The sequence below is a fragment of the Bos indicus x Bos taurus genome, chromosome 20 (assembly GCF_003369695.1).
Source record: "Bos indicus x Bos taurus breed Angus x Brahman F1 hybrid chromosome 20, Bos_hybrid_MaternalHap_v2.0, whole genome shotgun sequence".
Classification (NCBI taxonomy): Eukaryota; Metazoa; Chordata; class Mammalia; order Artiodactyla; family Bovidae; genus Bos; species Bos indicus x Bos taurus.
In genome coordinates, this window is record NC_040095.1 from 1,639,031 (window position 1) to 1,657,413 (window position 18,383).

The 18,383-nt window shown below is 44.4% G+C and overlaps 2 protein-coding genes across 2 annotated transcripts in view; one reads left to right on the forward strand and one right to left on the reverse strand.

Moving 5' to 3' along the window:
- Positions 1–18,383, forward strand: part of DOCK2 (dedicator of cytokinesis 2) — a 457,789-nt gene that overhangs the window by 212,047 nt on the left and 227,359 nt on the right. The window lies entirely within an intron of this gene.
- Positions 9,370–18,383, reverse strand: part of INSYN2B (inhibitory synaptic factor family member 2B) — a 123,953-nt gene continuing 114,939 nt past the window's right edge. The window contains exon 4 of the mRNA XM_027520184.1: positions 9,370–12,363. Coding sequence (XP_027375985.1) covers positions 12,177–12,363 — 187 coding nt within the window. The 3' untranslated portion in view covers positions 9,370–12,176. The remainder of the gene's footprint in view (positions 12,364–18,383) is intronic.

The window sequence follows — 18,383 nt, forward strand, 5'->3', positions numbered from 1 at the left end:
TCCATGGGATTTTCCAGGCAAGAGTATTAGAGTGGGGTGCCATTGCTAGAGCAGCAGTCTCCAAACTTTTTGGCACCATGGACCAGGTTCCTAGAAAAGATTTTTTCCATGGATGAGGGGGAGGTATGGTTTCAGGATGTTTCAAGCACATTACATGTATTATGCACTTTATATCTACTATTATTACATCAGCTCCACCTCAGATTATTAGGCATTAGATCCTGGAGGTTGAGGACCCCTGGTCTAGAACAAACCCTCCTAATTTTCATCTCAAGACAAGGTCTTCCACCATGCCAACTCCCTTCCTCCTTCAGGTTCCTGGGCAGGGGTTCCTGCCCACTGGCCCAGAGCATGGCAAGTAGAGGTGCTCATCTGAGCCGTGAGCATGAATGAATGGAAAGAACAAAACTAACTGAAAGCACAAATCAGTGGTTAGCTTTAAAAAAAATTATGACTTAAAAAGTAAGACGAGAAAAGATTTTCATGCCAGACTTTCCCTTAAGGATTTGTTTTGAATACCTATATAAAATTCCAAATGCTTCATTGGCTTTGTATAGTAGCATTCTTTTAGGCAAATTAAAATTTGAGAGCCAGAGCATAAAAATCCAGCCTCATTTCCAAAGCTTCCTTTTGTCGCATGATAAGTCACATGATGGGAATTGTGACGTTCCTAATTTTTTTCCTAAATTTTATTTATTTTTATTTTCGGCGGCACCAGGTCTCCATCACTGAGGGCTTTTTCTAGTTGCAGTACCTGGGGCTTCTCACTGTGGGGGCTTCTCACTGTGGCGGCTTCTCTTGTTGTGGAGCACAGGCTTAGTTGTGTGGGATCTTCCCAGAGCAGGGATTGAACCCGTGCCCTCTGCATTAGCAAATGGATTCTTAACCACTGGACTGCCAGAGAAGCACCAAAAGTTCCTAAATTTTTAAAAATAGCCACTGCATTCTCTCTGGTCCACCCAATTGAACAGACCTCTGCCAGGAGGTAAGAGCTCCCCTAGATAATAGACACGCTACTGCCTTGACAGTTTCACACCTGACTCAGTAACACGAGCCTTGTGGTTCTGCAGGGCAGGTGAGCCCAGACCCTGGAAAAGCTGTGGCCTCCCCTGGCCACCCCAGGGGCTGCTATTGGCAGATACAGGGAGGCAGAGACCAGGTTTGGGAAGAGTACAGGGAGTACTAGTACTCTCGCCTGGAAAATCCCATGGACGGAGGAGCCTGGTGGGCTGCAGTCCATGGGGTAGCGAAGAGTCAGACACGACTGAGCGACTTCCCTTTCACTTTTCACTTTCATGCATTGGAGAAGGCAATGGCAACCCACTCCAGTGTTCTTGCCTGGAGAATCCCAGGGACAGGGGAGCCTGGTGGGCTTCTGTCTATGGGGTCGCATAGAGTCGGACACAACTGAAGTGACTTAGCAGCAGCAGGAAATGCAGGACCAGTGTATCATTATCCTAATGAAATTGCCTGCAAATATCTCAGTGTCTTTTGGCTTCTGTCAGTGGAGCTGGCCCCATCTGATTTTGAATAAGTACTTTTAAGTGTGTTCTTAAAGGGTAGACTCTACCACATCTCCTATCCTATTCCCTGGTGCTAGAAGCAAGGCTGGTCTTACCTCATCCTTGGCAAACCTTGCAGACTTTAGAAGGTCTTCCGTTTAGGCCCTGATGAGCACCCTTACACCCAATGTTGCTTTCTAAGGACTATAGGGCTTTGGGCATATGGTTTGGAGTTTGGAAAGATTTTGCTGGCTGGGATCTGGTCCTCTTTTTCTCAGCGAGTGAGGCGACCTTATCTCATAGCTAAGAAGTCTCCTCATGACAGTTCAGCTTCCTCAGTTTCCTTGTCTGTAAAATGAGGCTGTGTGTTATTGTGTTCGTTGCTCAGTCATGTCTGACTCTTTGCAACCCCATGGACTGTAGCCCACCAGGGTCCTCTGTCCATGGACTCCTCCAGGCCAGGATACTGGAATGGATTGTCATTCTCTTCTCCAGGGGATCTTCCCAACCCAAAGACTGAACCTACGTCTGCAGCATTGCAGGCAGATTCTTTACTGTCTGAGTTACCAGGGAAGCCCTGGTAAAATGGGGCTAATAATGGTTAGCACCTGTCAGTCCCATAGTGAGGACTGGGACATATGTGTTAAGGCTCGCAGCACAGAATGGAACACATAGCAGCCCTTCAGTAAGTAAGAGCCATTGTTTCCCCCTAGTGTTCCCAGGTAGCACTGGTGGTAAAGAACCCACCTGCCAATGCAAGAGACATAAGGGACGCAGGTTGGATCCCTGGGTTGGGAAGATCTGCTTGAGGAGGGCATGGCAACCCACTCCAGTGTTCTTGCCTGAAGAATCCCAAGGACAGAGGAGACTGGTGGGCTACAGTCCACTGGGTTGCAGAGAGTTGGGCACAACTGAACGTCTGAGCACACACTCACCCCCTTCTGTGCTATAGCGTTGTCCCTACTCTGATACAAGTGTTAGGAGTCAGATTACAAGTTATTTTATGGCCCTGACTTAAAATATTTGCCACAGCTGGGTTGTGAACATAGCCACCCCTCAACTTTGAGATGAAACCAGCCACCAGATGTCTGCCACAAAGTCTTGAATCCCAGACAGGGAGGAAAAATCTCACCATGGAGGCACCTTGCCTGGGAATGTTGTGAGGGACTGGAGCTGCTCGCGGAGAAACGCTGCCGAACAATAGCAAGTGAAGCAGGCTTCCCTGCGGGTCCCCGTCTATGTCGTCCCCAGCAGGGCACTGGCCTTCTCTGTGACTTCAGGGAAATCAGCTCCGTTTTCCTAGACTCACGCTACATTCACACAGTGATGAATTTATGTAGCCATTACGTATTCGTGATAATTTTTTAACAATAAGGAAATCCTAAAATTTAAATTTATTGAGAGGATTATAGAAATATCAGAAACAACAGTAAGAAAGTCATCATGGGCAATGAATGTTAAAGCAGGGAAGGAATGTGACCCCTCACCAGAGCCTCTGGACCGCCTAGAGGTCAGACCCAGGGGCCTTGTTCTGAAGCTAAAATAACATTGGTATCTCCTGCTTAAAGGACACATGATTTGTATATTTCTGCAGTTTTGCTTTTTCTAAAATGATTTTGCTTTCCTTTTATAATCAGGGGAAAAAAACACCCTCAAACACTATTTCTTTAAAAATAGGAATTAATGAGATAGTCAAACTTACTGAAACATTTTCATGTATATAATTTCACTTTTCTTCTAACCAGCCTGTGAAGCCGGAAAGGCAGATGGTTTTATTTTGAAGACAGGTGGGGGGATGGAGGTGAAGGAACTTGTTCAAAAATGTGCAGAAAATCAGGGGCTAAAGTCAGGACTCCTGGTCTTGTTCTGCTCTGTCTTTTCAGTCTGGACTGTTTCTCTTTTTAATGTTTCCATTTTTTTCCCCTCTAAATTCATTCAACAAATGTGAAACATTTACAGCTTTTCAGGCAATGTGATAAACACTTGGAGGGTCTCAGGGATGCAGATGACAATTCCTGTCCCCTGGGACTTTGTTCCCTGGTGAGATGAGTGTGAGGGATTTACAAAAGAAATGTCCAGATAATATAAGCAGCAGTCTGTACAAAGTGCTACAAGTACTCGGAGGACAGAGTGACTAATCCCACAGCAGGGGCGGGGAATGATCAGAAAAAGTTGCAGAGAGGAGTTGACATTTAAATTGCAACTTGCTGTCTGGCATAGAAGTTAAGAACCCAAGCTCTCAAGTTTGACAGACCTTGAAAGAACTCCAGCTTTCAGCATCGCATAGTTCTGGACTTGAACAAATTACTTACTCACCTTATTCACTCCAAGCCTTGATTATTCTTCTGGGAAACAGGAGTAATCATTTACCTACCTTATGGTAATTTTTTTAAGAATATATAAGATAACAAAAGCAAACATTTTATAATAGTGCCTTGTAACTTCAAGAAACAAGAGCCTTTATTACCATGATTAGTAGTGATATGGCTACTATTCATTCATTCTCCCAAATGGAAGTTACTTCGCATGGTAAATAGGTAAAATGGAACAGTGTCCCAGGTAGAGGGAACAGCATGTGCTAAGCCACTGATGTGTCATATCCTCTGATGTGCTTTAGAAGGTAACAAGGAGGTGAGTGGGCTTCCCCGGTGGGGCTAGTGGTAAAGAACCCACCTGTGAATGCAGGAGACATAAGAGGTACAGGTTCCATCCCTGGGTCGGGAAGATCCCCTGGAGGAGGGCATGGCAACCCACTCCAGTGTTCTTGCCTGGAGAATCCCCATGAACAGAGGAGCCTGACGAGCTACAGTCCATAGGGTCAGAAAGAGTTGGACTCAACTGAAGCGACTTAACATTCATGAACGCATGCAAGGAGATGAGTAGAGTGGAGTGGGAGGAGGTTAGGCTGTACATACTAGGTTGGAGTCAGATTGGGGGGAACCTTGTTGCTCTTGGAAGAGTTTTATGCTCTGGATGGTGGGGGGGTGCAGATAGAAAAGCTGGGAATGGCATGGCCGGATACACGTCTTAGAGAGAGTCCCAGGCAGCTGGGAGGAGGCTAGATCCAAAGGAGCTGGGAAACTGTGAGGAAAGTAAACTTTGAAGACCAGAGTGTTGGCTCATATGGAACAGACAAGGGTTCAATAATGCTGAAGTCTTTAGTGTCTTTTCTTTTTAAATTTTTTTTTCTTTTTGATGTGGGCCATTCTTAAATTCTTTATCGAATTTGTTACAATATCATTTTATGGCCACAAGGCATGTAGACTCTTAGCTCCCTGACCAGGGATCAAACCCACACCCTCTGCATCAGAAGGTGAAGCCTTAGCCACGGGACCACCAGGGAAGTTCAATTAAACAAAGACGTCTTGGACTTAAGACGTCCTTTACAAGGAAAGAAAAGCAATTCCTACTCTCATGATGTTTCATAGAGTGGGGTAAGCAGGCAAAAACTAGAAATAGCTGTAATTCAAGACAGATAATCATCACAAAAGAATAAAAGGACAGCATTCAGAAGGTCAAAAGGAAGAGGGGGCATGACGTCCCTCAGGTAGTAAATCGGAAAAGGACACGGGCTTATTGTTGGAATCCCTCCCCACCCCTCCCTGGACCGGACCATGAGAAGCTCTCTCAGGCCAGGGCTGCATCTGTGGTTTTCTTGCCTGGCACAGAGAAGGGAATCTGGAACTGTTTATTGGAAAAAAGTGATTATGAACTGAGGCTCATGTGAGAAGCTTCCTTGGAGCTGACGACTGTGCAGCAGTGGCAAAGAAGGGAGGATCAGTTCCAAGAAACCCAGTCAGGTCAGCGAACTGAGTTTGCAAATGCAGATGCTTTGCATAGCTTTGATCTTGCTCTCTTTGATCCCTAATTACAGAAAGCATATTATTTTTACCTTGAAACAAACAAGCAAACAAAAAACAAGGACAACAATTGACTCTGCTCATCCATCACCTATATGGGAGCTCGGCATGTGGGATTAGGTTCAGTGGGGCTCGCTGTGCCGGGGGTGTGGGGGAAGAGCTATGTGAACCCCTCCTGATTTCATGGTTTCAGCGGTTAAAATGACGCAGCCCGTTTGGCTCGGGAGGAAGAAGGCCCATCCATTAGCATGACCAGGGTACCACAGCACTGCGTGTGCCACCTGGAAAACCAGGCCCAGGCACAGATGTGAGGTCAGTGTGTTTTGGCTGAAGATTTAAGAACCGGATGTTGAGGTTTTTCCAGGAGAAAAAAATGTGGCTTTCACTCGAGTGAAATTTAATGTACCATAGTTATGGATTCTGAGAGTTTGTGAAAGCCGTTCATGATAATAAAGCTTTTATTTTCTCTGGAGCAAATAATCCTTTGGTGTGATGCTTATTGTCTTTTCATTTTAGTTGTGGTTTAAGCCAAGACAAAATGCTCTGCCCCTAATGCTCCTTTAGTTACACTGATCCTGTCTCCTTTAAATTGCATTTTGTCTGAAATGGACTAGGTCACATGTAATAAATTCTGGCACTTTAATGGAAATATTGCAGCAAAAATAGTTAACAATCTGCTTTAATTTCAAAACTAATTTTCTCTTTCATACAGTAAGGCAGTATCTTGGTAAAATGTGCAAAATGCATTGGGATTTAATTATGATGACAATTTGTTCTGAAACAAGGTTAAACTGGGCTGTCCATATTCAAGATAAACGTGGTGAGGGGGGATGGTAGTGGCTTGGTGTTCCTGGGTCATGAATGCCATGTGGACTACAACGGAATTAGAAGCCCTGGCCACATTAGCTCCTGAAGGCCCTCATCAGTGGAAGGCTGGGTGCTCCTGAGAGCACAGATAGAGCCTGTACGCGTGTGCTCAGTCATGTCTGACTCTTAGCAACCCAGGGACTGTAGCCCGCCAGGCTTCTTTGTCCATGGAATTTTCCAAGTAAGAATACTTTCGTGGGTTGCCAGTTCCTACTCCAGGGGATCTTCCCAACCCAGGGATTGAACAGGTGTCTCTTGCATTTCCTGCGTTGGCAGGTGGATTATTTGCCACTGGGCCACCTGGGAAGCCCAGAGCCTGTACATTAACACGAGGGAAAACTGGGAGTCATTTCTTCCTGTCTCTCCATGAAATCAAATTCATTCTTTAATTTATCCCTGCAACACATATTTGAATCCCATTGTGCTATGTGCTAGAGATATAAAGGTGAGCAAAACTAAGCAGAATTCTTACCTTAGGAAGATAATCAGACAGATAAGAGAAATACATTCATCAAAGAATGACATAATATATGTTCAAGGTCAACTGTGCCAAGGACTTTGATGGAAGGGTCCCTGGTGCCAAGTGAGTGTATAAGAGGGATATTTAGCGTGATCTGGGGCGGTGGTGGTAGTGGTCTTGGAAAGCCTTACCTGGGAAACCCCAGAAGAGCTGGAAACTCGGTGAGGTGGGGCGCAGTGGGAATTATTATAGGCTGAAGGGAAAGTGTGCATAAACCCTTTAGAAGTGTTAGCATGGTCGTCCTGAGGAACAAAGGTGACTCAGTGTTACTCTGGAGCAGAGAGTGAAAGGGCCTGTGATGAGAACTTCCACAGGAGAGCCGGGTGGGGCCTTCCGAGTCACAGCCACAGACCTAGTCTTACTTCCCACGTTTATCAGGAAGCCAGATTGTGACAGCCAGAGCACGACCCGGGTCAGATGCAAATTCAGCAGTGACTGCTTTCATTGCTATCTGACAAAAGGGACCGGAGTGCATAGAGAAGACCACATGGGATGCTTTTGTGGAGACGGCTGAGAGATGAAAGGGGTTTGCAACAGAATGCTGGGAGTGGAGAGGCACTCTAGCCTTGGGACCTGGCTTAGCCTGGCAGTGAGAAAACCAGATTCTAGGTTGTTCTTTACAGGCTGAGGATCCTGGAAGAGAGGGAAGAAATCACATATTCGGGAAACCGCAGGAGTAGGGGCGGTAGAGGTGAGCAATAGGAATTCAGGCTGTAAACTGGTAGAATGAAAATGGGGATGAAGTTGGGATAAAGAGGTTATGAGCAAGAAGCCAGTCAAACATGGTTTGCACCAAAGGCAAACAGCGTTGGGTCAGGATTTATCTTCCGACTCTCTTTATTGCAAGCTGTGCTTGATGGGCATAATGATCACAAAACACCGATGTTTCTTGGAACTCAAAAAGAGCAATATGTTCTTAGCATATAGCAAGTTGCCTTGAGGTGCTTAACATGAGAGGCTTTTCGAGCAAAAGCTGTATTGAGGCCTCTGCTCAGCTAAGAAAGAAACTACCTCGTGCTGGCGCTAGTGGTTCCTGGAACTGCGCTGGGCCCCCGTGGGTGGCAGACCATCACATGCTGCGTCCGCCCACCACGCTGCTCCCAGCACCGGCTTCCCTCGTGACGGCTGCGCGTCCTTGGACACGTCATCTAGCCTTTCTTAGTTGCCTCATGATGCAAATGGCAGAGACCCAGCTCTTGCATTGTCTTTTACCTCTGGGAGATTTGAGTCAATGTTGCAAGAGTCCTTCATCCCCCAGAAGGCGTTGGATATGGTGCATTCGATAGGCTTGTGTATTCTTCTGACTCAACAAAGATTTGTTCCTTAACATCCATTGTCATGATTTCAGGTTTTAATGAGGCCAGGAAGAGTTTATTCCTTATTAACACCACTCTTTGCCCTGAAAAAACCTAAAACTATTTCTGAAAACCCATTGCAGTCCTATAAAGACATCTTTCCTCCTCTCCTCTGGTTTATTTCAAGCAACAAAAGAATAAATACACATTTATTGAGCTCGTATAGTGTGCTTTCCATGATGCTCAAGGTTTTCTCCCACTTAATTGTCAGACACCCTTGTCAGGCAAGGGTGATGTTCTGCATTATAAGAGAAGGAATCAGCCGCTCACTGAGGTTAACTTGCCCCAAGGTCATCCTGCAAAAGGAGCATAGCCGAATAATACCACACCTGAGATGGCTGATTCTGTGTCCAGGTTCCCAGCCTCCCCCCAGATCGGTAAATAGACTGGTTTTGGATGGCTCGCAGACGGTACAGGGAAAAGAATTAAGTCACATGATAGGAATGCTGTTTCCTTTCCAGTTCTCTCTCAGACATCCTGATTAGTCAAGTAGAAAATGCATTTGGTGTTAAGCTGGCTTTAACACATGTTGAATATTTCCTAATCTCCCTTTTTAACAAAGAGAGCTGGTTTCAGGCTCAGCACCAGTGACGTTCAACAGTCTCTAGCAAGGATTTTAAAAAATTATTTTGATTTCAACTTTTCCTTTTGGAATATTGTAATGGTTTTTCTCTTGGTGGTGATATACAGCTGCCTTTTTCAAAAGAAAATTATGGGGGAAGTCATTAAATAACAATCTTAAATTATATTTCAGGTATATGGGTATAATAATGATAAAAATCATGAGTAATAAAAATCCATCTGAATGAAACTGGGAATTGCATCATTGATTCACAATGCCTCCCTGGCTTCCAGGACATGTGGGCCTTCAGATCATCACCATGCTAAGTTCTGAATCTGCTCTTTTTTTAATTTGTTTCCCTGGGAAACATATAGAAGCAATTATAGTGAAAACTGTCCTTGCCATTGGGCTTCCCTGGTGGCTCAGTGGTAAAGAATCTGCTTGCCATTGCAGGAGATGCAGGTTTGATCCCTGGGTTGGGAAGATCCCCTGGAGAAGGAGATAGCAACCCATTCCAGGATTCTTGCCTGGGAAATCCCATGGACACAGAAGCCTGGTGGGCTGCAGCTCATGGGGTCGCAAAAGAGTCAGACGTGACTTAATGACTCAACAACAACAATCCCTGTCATTACAACCATGGAGACATCCTTCTTAAGTTTAAATTTTATAACCCAAATTAACCCAAGCTAGTAATGAAGTCTTAAAACCTAGGAAAAATATGTAAGTTTATTGCAAAAGATAATATCCCATTTAAAACAGTTTAGAAATTTACAAAACCTTACATTAGTACAGTCTTTAAGAAGGTGCTCTGTAGATGAGCTGGTATTAAGTTCCAAGTATAGTGAGTACACATGTTCTTAACTACAGAGAAAGCAGCTACATAAACTCCTGCAACTTAAGCTGATGTATCAGTCTTTTTCCTTTCAATTTTATAAAAGTAACTTTTGCTAAATTAATATCTCTCCATGAAACCAGACAACCTCAAGTACAGCATTTCTGTAGATCATGGTAGAGGTTACATAATATTTTACAAAGAAGCAATTTTCACATTGAGTATATGAGTACAGAGTTCTGGTATACATATACTTTTTTTTTTTTTAACACAGAAATGATCACTTTTGTTTAGCAGGAAGGTTTTACTGAATTGTTTCCCCCATAACAATTTTAAATGTTCAGAAGAGACCGAGTGTCCAGGTTCAGGTTGGTGGCCTGAGCAATGGTGTGTTGTGCTTTGGTATAGAATCATCGCAGCCTCACTTGATTTTTCTCTCTAGAAAGTTCAACTTGTTCTGACCGCAATATCATCTAACTCAAATGAGGGTTTATGTGAGGCTCCAACTCAACATATGTGTACAACAGCATACCCTTGTTAGTTATCTAAATGTTGGATTATCCACTTTGTGTTCCCAGACATCTCTTCCTCGTGACAGGCTAACTTTGGCAAGTGATCCTGGTCAGCTCTGAGTGGTTCTGCTCATCTGATGCTGGAATGTGCGCAGACCTTGTAAAACAAGTAGAGTAGGTGTTCCTGTCTCCACTTGAGAATGGATAAACAGGCTCTGAAAAATTTAAAAATTTGCTAAAAGTTGTTGGAATAGACTGCTCTGTTGCCTGGGCCTCTTAATTCTGAGAACAGGATTATTTCCATTCTATTGTGCTGCCCAAGAACATAAATTAATTTGAAAATTAGTGTAAGCAAAGCAAATTAAGATGGAAGCTCTACTACAAGATAAAATTATATAAAAGATCCCCAGTGATTTAACTTTATTGGATTAGCCTCTGTGCTGTTCTTTTCCGTTGTTGGGGCCAACTGCGAGTCGATTGTGTGGATATAGATAGATTCGTGGCTTTTAGCCAGTGGTAGCATATCTTACTGAAATGTGACTTCTTAAGCATGACAAGTGTATTTGTCTTAATTCTAACTTCATGTTAAGTATTCCAGTCTCATTTTGTGGGTTTAAACATTACACTAGAAACAGAACAAGAACATCTTGAATGACATTGCCAGATTTAAATAGTGCAAGCCGAGATTCCTTGCCAAATTTCCCTCTCACTCTCACTGAAATAGCTTTGTGCACTGCAGCGCAGTGACAGGGAAGGTGAAACTGTCGGAGTGGTTTGCTCAATTAGCCTCAATTTGCAGTGGGGAATGTACATCCCACGGTCACACAGAGTGCTTCACTCTGCAAAGACTCTAACGCTGACACACAATCTTTAGCAAAGGGGATTATGAAATGCCTTCTTCACTGAATGTTCACTGAGTTTACCATCTCTTTTCTGGGCAGCCTCAATCCAACCACAGGTTAGTAGAGAGTTTAACAAGAAGGAATAGGAGCCTTGCCAACCCACCCCTCATCCCCAAGAGTGTGTAGCAATTACTTAATTATATTATTTCAGTAGTCTGCTCAGCCATGCAAGTTTGGCTGGACCCACATGTATGGGGGTTTTATCAAAAGAATGAGCCAGATTTAAAGGAATTCAGACTTTGGGAAGGAAAGGCATTTAATACTAAGATGGAAAAAATCTATCCTCATCCCCAGTCCTGCTTCTTCAATCAGGTGACCATGGTCTGGTCACCAGGAAGGGACAGTGTGTAGATTAATAGACTGTGAACTTATCTACAAGGCTGCAAGGATGGATGGGCAAGTACTAATGCTGTGTTTTATCTTAGTCTTATTTATGTTTCTGGTAAGATGAAATGGACAGACAGACTGCTGGATTTCATGATCTTAAATGTTGCAGGGAAATTAATTATGGAATCTTAAAGTTCAAGCCCAAACCAGACCCCATCCATCTGCCAAGCAGTCTCAGGCCCCAGGCTGAGAAGCAGGGTGATTTAAGGCACACCCTGGAGTAGCTACAGCTGCAGGATAGTCATACTCACAGGTCCCTTCTACCCTGTGCTGTCCTTACTCTGCTACAGACTCTAAGGTACACACAGCATGAGATGACAAATCCTAGCTTTGGGACCAAGGGGCTAATCAAAAGTGAAAACGACCCAGCCTGCCAGGCGGCCTGGCATTGCTATGCCCTGCCCGCTTCTGTTGTACTCACAAGTGCCAATATTTTAGAAAACTGCCCGTTAAGATATATGATTTTTTTCTGGGTATCTGCTTAGAACCCTCCTCTGTCTCACTGCTCTGCACCACATTTTTATTTCTTTTCTTTGGGATGATAAACCCAGGATGAGCAAGAAGTGCTGAGCATCACTGAGATGTAGGGAAGTGCAATGGGGGTTTTGCCCTTGGTGGGAATCTAGATTTGAAAACTAGAATATATGACAGGAAGCTAGGCAGGTGCTAACTCGGGCCCATGAAATCCTCAGCCAGCAGGCCACGCACTCAGGTGAGACTGTGATCAGGTGTCCAGCAGCAGCTAAACCATCCAGAAGTCATTCTGGTTTTGCAAGTCGAGCGTCTGATGGCCTGGGGACTTCGCTAGGAAGTAGAGAAAGCCTGAGGGCAGTGGTTCCCTGCCTCGGGGAGGGCAGAGGGCATGGTCCCCAGGAGCTCATATCCACCAGAAGCACTTCTTCTTCACCTTCTTGGTTTTCCGCCTTAAGTCCTGTTTCTCGGGAACTGGAGGCTCTGCTGGGGACTTTGGTGGGGGAGAGGCCTCCTCTGCTAGCTCCACTTCCTCCAGACTCTGTAGAACTTCATGGAACCTGCCTTCTTGCTGCCGGAAATCATATTCTACACTGAAAAACACGGAGAGGAAGGAAGGAAAGTAAATTCAAATCAGCACATATTGATTGAATGTCACCAAGTGTCCAACAGACAGAGAAGAGCCTGGGCTTTGGGATCAAGTCCCAAATGCTTAGGTGCTTGCTGGCTGTGTGACCTTGGGGGAACTGTGCAGTCTCTCTGAATCTCCAGTTTCTCATTGGTGGAATTGGCATGTGTAATACCTTCTGCTTAGGGATGTTTCTAAGTTTAAATGAAGCACATAACATGGCAGCCTAATAGTAGATGGCCAATTAAAGTCGTTCCAACCTCTCTCTCACATTTATTTAATGCTCCTGATTGTTCATTATTTTTACATACACTTTAAGCATAAAACTGCCTCATAATATAATGTTTAAGTAATACAGAGAAATATGTGATAAAACTAACAACTCAGTTTCCTTACCCATAAAATGGATCTAATAATGGCCCCTGTCTCAAAGGCTTTTTTGGAATTAATATGTATATTACATATTAATATGTATATGTATATATGTATGTATATGTATATATATGTATACATATATATATATGTATAATATGTATAATACATATTAATATGTATATAGTGAGGGACAGAGAAGCCTGGTGTGCTGCAGTCCATGGAGTCACAAAGAGTTGGTCATGACTTGGTGACTGAACAATAATGAATCTATATTAGTTAAGTGAAAGAATATAAAGGAAGAACTTAGAGCAGTGCCTGACAGACAGTAAGCCAGCTTGGGGTGTCCAGTGAGAAGGTGCTATTTGGGGGCTTTGTTAGTCACATGTGACAATCATGACCTGCCTTTTCGGCAGCATTTACTCTGATCCTGGGTCTCTAGGAGGTGATGTGGGCATAGAGGACCAGCTCAGTGTCTGTTTAATGACAGCCCCTTTTTAGCCCTTGCTGGGTAGGAGGCTTTGACCAATCATGACACTTCACAAACCAGCACAGGGTTTCTTCTCTTCTGGGTGAGGCATTTCCTTCTCCTCCTTGCTAAACAAGGAGAATGCACCATCTCTGTGACTCTGCATTTCCCCCACCTCCCACACTCCCACTCTGGCTCCTCATCTTTGGGCCCTCTGAGAGTTCTAGCATGAAACCAGGTAACAAACACAGCTACAAGCTCAAGAGCCTTCTCACAAGCATTCTGGCTCTGGCAGCTCCTCTGTAGGTAAATCTCCTAGACAATTAAGGGCAGAGGCAGCCCATACACAGTCTGCAGAGATGTCTGCACGAGTCAGTCTTTGTGGCCCGGCTCTCCAGGCTCTGAGAAGGCTGAGCCAGACTTACAAGACAGGCTGACCATCCCTGATGCCACGGGCCTGATTCCCAGGCCCTCAAAGGTCAGGGGGAGCCTGAGCACTCATCCAAGCCAGAGCTTCGGCTCTTCAACCTCCGACTCTCTCAGCCCCTGAGGGCCCTGGTCCCCAGAGGTGTCATGTTTACCTCGCAGACCTGTGTACAGATGATACCATGGAGTCTGTACATTAATGACTCCAACATATACACATAAAGTAACACATAGAGAAGTGGTGATCAGGATATGCCCATTAAAGGAGAATATTTAAATATGTCTGTATTAAGGAATAATATGAAGTCAGCACAAGTGTAAGGCTACCCAAGACTCATTGTTAAGTAAAGAAGCAAAGCCAAGAGCCAGATATATTAATAGTAATAACATCAATGGTGATAATAATAACAGTAATAGGGGCTTAACAATCATGCTCAGGGACCATCAGGGATGGGTGTTTATTTCTACATATTTGATAAGCTTCCTCCAGATTTTCTTCTCTTAACTTACATCCTTTCACTTTCTGTGCCTCCCTGGTCTCCTCTATAGGGACATCCTCATGGATGTGTGATTTATTTAATGGATGTGTAACACAGGCTGTGTTTTTCTAAGCAAAGCTCCATGACTGATTAACTGTAAGATGGTGCCAAAGTCATTTCTCATATTCAAGCCAAAGTCTCCTCAACTGAAGAATAAGCATGGTGCTACTCATGGGATCTCAGTGATGTATAAACAATAGAATGCATATACAACACTCAGTTCAGAGATAGATACCAACAAACATCAAATGATATTCAGCTCGTCATTCAACAAACATTTATTGAGTATCTCCCATGCACCAGGCCCTCAGTTAGGTACCAGAAGTGGAGTATTAAACAGACAGACAGATAGACAGACATTATCCCTGGCCTCTTCACACTGGTAACTAGTGACTCTGTGTCCTTAGTAAATGCTAGCCAATATCAAGAGCTATTCAGTTCAGTTCAGTTCAGTTCAGTCACTCAGTCGTGTCCGACTCTTTGCTACCCTATGAATCGCAGCATGCCAGGCCTCCCTGTCCATCACCAACTCCTGGAGTCTACCCAAACCCATGTCCATTAGAGATATTCTAACCAAAGCTCAGAATTTTGCCAGATCACTGAAGAGAAGTATCCACAGACACACGCTAAAGCTCCCACTTCCTGGTAGTACATCCTGGATGTACTACCCAGGATGCGCCCCTGTTGCTCCTGAAGCTGGGGTGGGCTTCTGCCACCACTCCCCACAGCTCCCTCTCCCCAGTTCAAATTTAAGGAGATGGGTTCAGAGGCTGGGGAATCATTGTCTCTGGCAACCTCTTGTTGCTTTAAGGAAGGAATCCAAAACAATTAATTGCAAACCCTGACTCTCATCTTCTCTTGTATTAATTCACACACAGAGAACATCCACATTCATAGTTCTCCTGACTCCTGAAATGACCCTTCCTCTTTCACCAAGGCAGAAAATTACCTTCATTCTAGAGCATTCTAGAGCATTTGGATAGAGCCAAAGAAAGTAGGCACCCTCTGCTCATTCTAGGAATTTCCTCAGCTTTTAGAGATAGGAAATTCCATCCACCCATCATCTTACCATCCATCATCCATCCATCTGTGCATCAAACCATTCCTCTATCCAGCCAGCCAGCCAGCCATCTAACCATCCATTTATTCATCAACCATTCATTCATCCATACAGTCATCTGCTCATTCATCTAGCCAGCCATCCAACCATTCACCCATTCATTCTTCCATCTATCCATGCATTCAAGCATCCATCCTGTTTTAGGCCTGATGCTGCTCAGTTATAGGGACACAACAATGAGATAGAGAGATGTGGATGCTGCTTTTGTGGATGTAGCTTCCCAGCGTATGATACAGGTGATTAAACTAACAATTGCTTTAAAATCTGTCTTGTATATATCTCAACAACCCCTACTCTCCAGCTCTTCATCCATATATCTCTACCAAATTATATGAACATACACACAAACCAGCTTCCTTCTTCTCCTTATATGTGACATTTCTCTGATTTCTTAATTCAAGCAACAAACAGCCAAAACAAAGCACCCGAGTGTGTCAAGACTCATCAGTTCAGTTCAGTCGCTCAGTCATGTCGGACTCTTTGCGACCCCATGAATTGCAGCACGCCAGGCCTCCCTGTCCATCATCAACTCCCAGAGTTCACTCAGACTCACATCCATCAAGTCAGTGATGCCATCCAGCATCACTGTCGTCCTCTGTCATCCCCTTCTCCTCCTGCCCCCAATCCCTCCCAGCATCAGAGTCTTTTCCAATTAGTCAACTCTTCGCATGAAGTGGCCAAAGTACTGGAGTTTCAGCTTTAGCATCATTCCTTCCAAAGAAATCCCTGGGCTGATCTGCTTCAGAATGGACTGGTTGGATCTCCTTGCAGTCCAAGGGACTCTCAAGAGTCTTCTCCAACACCACAGTTCAAAAGCATCAATTCTTCGGTGCTCAGCCTTCTTCACAGTCCAATTCTCACATCCATACATGACCACAGGAAAAACCATAGCCTTGACTAGACGAACCTTTGTTGGCAAAGTAACGTCTCTGCTTTTGAATATGCTGTCTAGGTTGGTCATAACTTTCCTTCCAAGGAGTAAGCATCTTTTAATTTCATGGCTGCAGTCACCATCTGCAGTGATTAGACTCATAACAGTGCCCTAATACTGATTAGAAAAAAACAGTGCTTTGGGTATGTTCAAATGTGTATAGAACTGGCAGGCCTAGAGACAGAAGAGCCAGGAGACAGAATGTTAAGTCTATCTCAGCTCACAAGGTAAAGCACAGCACACTGGAGAGCTCAGAGAAAGGGCTCTTGGGTGTAATTCTCCTGGGTTTGAACGGAGGCAGTGCCACTTACTGGCTAGGTGACCTTGGGCAAATTGCTTTTCTTTCTAAGACCCAAATGAAAGTAGAGGTTCTGAAGCGACCTTACCAGGTAGTTGTAGAGAGGGGGACAATGACAAGGGGAGTGTCCCCAGGTAGATGGGGTCTCTGCCCACCCCACCAAGTCTTTTGTCTTCCTGTCTCAAGGCGTGAATGCCTCACCTCCTCACTCGTGCCTTTGACCCTTCAGTAATTGTATACCTCGCGAGAAACATCAGTCTTCACCCGCTCCTCCCCACCCCCCCCACCCCTCACCCAGCCGTGCATTCAGGGAAGAATACACTCTTTATATTTCTATGGAAACACCACAGGGTTCCATTATAATCACTGGGACTTAGGGAGCTCCGCAGATGCCCCCACTAGTCTTGACAATTTAAAGGGGATTGAAAGTGACTTTCTTTTCAAGGCCAGACAAATAACAGAGTATAGAGAACCCTGTGTCCTTTGGAAAGAAATTGATTAATGTTTTTTAGGCCAAAGTAATTTATTAACATAAAGGAAAATCGTCACTTTTCTTCTTACCCATCCTTTTGACAAACTACTGTTTAGTTTAGAAGGGAGGAGAAGGAATATATTTTATTTTGGTCACAGCTGCCTTATAAATGGGCAGGGGCAGTGCCCTCTCTCATCTGTCTTTCGTTTTGAGGCTGGGTAGAGAAGAGGAGATCCCCCTCAACTTCCTACTTGGCTAACCCACACCATATTCAACAACCACTTCAAAGAGGGATTAAAACGCCTGCTTGAGAGAATTCAAGCAAACTTTTAGCAGAGGGTTGTTTGCAGATTCTAGGGAATGAGTGCTTGCCTTGGGTTTGATATCAAGATAGAACACCAATGACTTTTCCAACCATCCCCCCCTTCTCTCCCTACCTTCCCACCCTTATATCTTCTCCATCCACAGGAAGTGCTAGGTGCTTAGTTTGCAGAGAACTCTGACTCACAGTGCTGGGGGGCGAGGTGTGGGTAGCAGATAGTGGTCAAGAAATCCTTACAATTCAGGACTCAGGCCCAGAACCACTGAGATAGTTTGGAGCTTTCAAAGTCTGTAAGGTTGGTTCTCTGAAGATGCATGGCATGCCTGACTCCTGATCAGGGCTGCCCAGTTCACTGTCTGGGGAGTCTTAGAGCCACTCCCAGACAAGAGGTCTGCATGCTGCCACTTTGCATTTAGAAAGTGAGATGTGTGTAAACCGAGAATGCAAGCAAGCTGGAAGTCTTCCCTCTTGAGGGCACCTCAGTAATCTAGCTGACAGATCAATGCTTCAGCCATCATGCTAGGAGGTGGAAAGCTGGAGAATGTTTTTCTAGGTAATTGGAAGTAGCAAGAGGCCTAAGTCATGGCTTGTTTGGAAGAAGAACTAGTGAGAAGCAAAGAGTAGGTAAATGTGTAAATGCATAAAGCCAATAAGAGTCAGATTCCAGATATAGCATCTTGGCTGGGCAAACAGAAGTTGGGTGAGACACAAGAAGAAAAAAGTTTAGACAGAAGTAAACAATAGAAACCTCTTACTTTTATATAGCACTTTCAAACTGCAAACATACCAGGTCTGCATTTTCATTTTATCTTCATGATAGCTCAGGAATCTAGGAATGTTGTTTTCCTAGATTCTGGTGAAGGGAGTCACACCATGAGTCAGGATCAGAATCTCAGCTTTCTTTCCTGACCCCTAGTCCTCTCTCCTAAAAAGGGATCAGATGTTTTAGCCCACAGCCTAGCTGTTACCAGGGTCTACTCTAAGAAGAAAATGATGTAACTAGAGAATATAACTAGAAAACCCCAATCACAGAAAG